Raw genomic sequence first — 4298 nt, 5'->3', positions numbered from 1 at the left:
AAGAAAATATGAGGGGAATTTAGGCTTTCCAACTGCTATAGGTATTGCAACATCTTATGAAAAATAACTGGGACTAATTGGACTAGCATTCATTGCACATATTGCCAAACGCATAAGTAGATACCACCATCAAATATAACACAGTACAGGACTTTAAACTTGCTTAAGAATTTGCTTAAAGGTGCAGCTGTAAGATCAGATAATCTATTGGAATCAACTCAAAAGAAAGTTCTAAATATTCAGCAACTTAGGGATGAAGATGAACTCTAGAAACTAACAAACAAGCAGAACCCAAATTCTATTGGTCAAGACTCCCAGTCATGCAACCCAATCGGAATTGTTTATCAGAAGAAGATGCCTATATTCCAAGAAAACGAGCAGTACAAAAACTAAGTATTTATGGTTGCATACAACTGTAGTATAAACAAACTTTCTCATTCATACCTACAGATGCAAGGGTACCTGCTATTTCTCGCATAACAAGTTATACCTCACAAGGGGAAAATAATTACAACAGAGTACTCAAAAATTTGGAAGTAATGTCAGGGAATAACATGAAAACATGAATAAACAACCCTCGTAATAGCAAGTAAAAGGCTACATCCACAAAATTGTACAAGTTCAGTACTTGCATTTACCCTCAAGAAACAAGCCTAACAAACCTACATTTGAACTGCTGCATGCTGGACTGTACTTCTCTTAACAACACCTCTAGAGCACAACTCATTCAATAAATTCAAAGCTTCTTTGGCTTTACCCTCATGAGCAAGACCTTCAATCAGGATGGTATAAGTTGCTTCAGTCGGTATACACCCCTTAGAAACCATATAAGCAAGGACATCAATAGCAGTAGCTGTTTTGTGAGCCTTGCACAGCCCCAGAATAAGAGAATTGTATGTAATCGCATTCGGTTTTATGCCTCTATCTTCCATCTCACTGAAAAACTTGGTTGCTTCGTTTACCTTACCTTCACGGCCAAGTCCAGCCACAAGCGACGAGTAAGTAATAACATCAGGATGAAGACCCTTTGCTAACATCTCTTCCAGAAGTTCCATGGCTTGCTTAGTATTTCCAATCTTTGCAAGCCCATCAATAACAGTATTGTAAGTGATCAGCACAGGTGAACAACCTTTACTCCCTAATTCACGAAGAACATCGACGGCAACATCAACTTTCCCATTCTTGCACAGCGCAGACAACAAAGTGTTATAAGTAACTATGTCAGGATAACAACCTTTGCTCACCATTATATCCAAGTACTCTATCGCTCGCTCCATCTTCTTCTCCTTGCAGAATCCATGAAGCAATGGATTGTAGCTTAGAGAATTGGGAGTGCACCCATACTCTGGCATCTTCTCCAAAATGTTTATAGCACGTCCAAGTAGAGCTTTCCTACACAAGAAATTGATCAAAATGTTGAAGGTCACAACACTAGGACCACAACCTTTCTCAACCATATCAGCTAACAACTTCTCTGCATCCATCCATCGACCGGTGCTACACAGACTGCGGAGAATGATATTGTGAGTTATGACATTAGGCTGACATCCATATGATCCCATGTTATTGAGAAATTTGATTGCTTCATTCAGCTGGCCTTCTTTGCAGATCCCATTGATGAGCACATTGTAAGTCACAACATCAGGTTTGCATCCCCTGCTTCTCATCTCATCCAAGAGCCTCATCGCTTGCCCGACTCCGCTCTCTTTGCAGGTAGCTTCAATCAGAATTGTGTATGTAATGACATCAGGAAAACACTCCTTCTGCGACATATGATCAAGAACTTCCATCGCCTGCTTCAGTCTTCCCCTATCGCATAAGCTCCTCAGGATCGTATTATAGGTGACGACATCCGGGGCGCAACTCATTTGATCCAGGACCTTCAAAGTATTTTCTACCTCACCAGATTTGCAGTACCCACTAATCAAAATGTTGTATGTTATAACATCCGGAACAGCTCCCGAACTTTCGATGATCTCCATTACTTTAGTGGCTTTCTTCGTCTGCCCCATCTTACAAAACCCTCGAATCAAACTCGTGCAAGGGATGATATCCGGTATCTCCCCATTACCAGCCATATTCTCCAGAAAACTCAACGCCTCTACCAATTCACCATTCCTAACGAGGCGCCGAAGAATCTCATTCGACTCTGAATCGTCCAAACCGCTCCAAGAACCCGCCGAAACACTACCAGTATGCAACATCTCATTCGAATTCTTCGAACCATTCGAAGAGTATTGCTGCTCTTCCCACCTAGCTACTCCATTGCCACCGAGCACCTCTGGCTTCAGAATCGCATCTACGAAATCCCTCTTATCCTTTCTACGATTTCTCGCAAGACCCTTCTCAAAATAAGTCGAAATTTTACAGCGAAATGACCTCGAATTCGCTCGAACTCTCAGGGAACAGCCATTGCACGAACTAGGCTTCGAAGCAACGCTACAAAATTGAGCCCTACTAGTACTATCTCCATGACCATGAGAATAACCAAAAGTAGAAGAACTATGGTACCCAATAGAAGGAGATATGGGCAAGAGCAGCCCTCCATAACATTTCTCGGCGGGAAGTACAGAACCCATGTTGGGTTTTCCCCTCTTTTTCCTATTTACAGTCAGAAACTTGAGCAACAAAACCCAGAAATCATATAAAAGAAGAACTTGAGATGCCCAAAAGCAAAGAAGAATAGGGGAGATGAAAGGAGGACGGTGCTTGGAGAAAGAGAGGGTTCTTCAACTTCAATGAAACACAAACGAGATACGAAGGACTGAGGAAGATAAAAGAGGAGGAGAAAAGGGAGATAAAGAAAGTTTTTTTTTTTTTGGTAGAAGAGAAGAGAGCGCACCGTTACGCTGGTAGGATCGCAGAGTTCGACTGATGAGGCCCGGGGGCCATCTTATCTGTTTACTGTGAGCCGTATAAGAGAGGGAGTGTCGCCCTCAAATAGGGATGGCAGTGGACCGAGGGTAAACGGGGCCCCGCCCGGTTTGGATTTGGGAAGAAGCTTAAAATCAAAACCTGAGCGGGAATGGAGGCGAGGATGAACTTACGCTTTTTCCACTCTGCATTGCCCCGCTCCTGATATTTGTTAGTAAAATGTTAAAATACTCTTTGAAGATAGCAGTGGACCGAGGAGAAACGGAGCCCCGCTCTACTTCACCTTTTTTGGACCGGAGATAAAGGACATGAAACAGAGATAGAAGTTAAAATCAAAACTGGTGTAAGGATGAAGGACAGAATTTTGAGACGGGATGGAGGAGGAGACCTTGTCCCCCGCTCCCGCCCCTGCCCCTGTCCACTGCCATCCCTACCCTCAAGCGCAAAAAAAGGGTTAGCTGTATCCTCTGGATAGGGATGCCAGCAGATCGGATATGATCCGATCCAGAGCTGTACCGGATTTTATAGGATCCGGGTTTGGTATGAAAGAAGGAGGCCCGACTAAGAATTCAGACTTATAGGCTGGTATCTAAACGGCGGTTCGGATTTGGAACGGATGTGACCAATACCATGTTCGACCAGTCAGATGTTTGCTAAACGGATTTGAATTCAGATTTAGATTCGGATGGTGAAAATTTCATACCAGATCCGATATTTAACATTTAACATGTAAACGTATTTGGATTTCAATCAAATTTGGATATTTATCAGATTCAATTGCAAAAAATCAAAACCATATAAGCATCCGATTATAATGGGATGTGGTTTTGGCTTACCAAATGCAACTAAAAAGAATTTAATTCGATTGGATATTGAATAAAATCATATTCATTGCCATACCTTCCTATAGGATAATTTGTGAATGGGGTATAGTTTACGAAATTTCATACCAGCCCGGTCCGACCCAAGTTCCAATTAAGTTATGCAATTGTTGAATGTAAAAATGACAAAGAATATTACTTTACTGAGTATGGGCTGGCTCTTGTTCATCTGTACCTAATGGGATCCGAGTCTGTTTTTACACATGATATGTCTGGTAAGATCATGATCCAGATCTGGTACCAACACCTCTTAGTTGGATCTGGGTTTGGACCCACCCATTTTTGCTGATGGTCCAACCCGTTGACACCCTGTTTCTGGATAATATTTGCGAGATTCGAAATTGGAAAATCTCTCCCCTTGGTACGGTAAGTTGTAATATTACGAAAAAGAAGAAAAAAAATTACAATTATGAAGTCCTTTCTCCTTACACAGTCTAGCTTACACAGACGATATATCATCGATAAATACAAAGCCGATATACTGCCGACAAAAATATTTTCAGAATATCGCCCAATTTTCTTATGTTTTCCGTATGTTTTTAC

At 41.7% G+C, this 4298-nt stretch overlaps 1 protein-coding gene across 1 annotated transcript; it reads right to left on the bottom strand.

Annotated features, from left to right (window-relative positions):
* Window positions 1–474: 474 nt before the first annotated feature.
* LOC149838873 (uncharacterized) lies at window positions 475–2902 on the bottom strand. The gene has a single exon (XM_090006851.1). It carries the CDS (start codon window positions 2577–2579, stop codon window positions 663–665), a length of 1917 nt encoding a protein of 638 aa, XP_089862977.1. The 5' UTR covers window positions 2580–2902; the 3' UTR covers window positions 475–662.
* Window positions 2903–4298: the final 1396 nt, after the last annotated feature.

The sequence above is a fragment of the Nuphar pumila genome, chromosome 5, assembly GCF_984573655.1.
Source record: "Nuphar pumila chromosome 5, dmNupPumi1.hap1.1, whole genome shotgun sequence".
Classification (NCBI taxonomy): domain Eukaryota; kingdom Viridiplantae; phylum Streptophyta; class Magnoliopsida; order Nymphaeales; family Nymphaeaceae; genus Nuphar; species Nuphar pumila.
Note: the sequence above shows the minus strand (reverse complement) of the source record. Positions and strands in the feature narration are given on the sequence as shown.

Coding starts and splice junctions, on each gene's coding strand:
- LOC149838873 (XM_090006851.1), bottom strand. CDS start 2,579: ATGGGTTCTGTACTTCCCGCCGAGAAATGTTATGGAGGGCTGCTCTTG.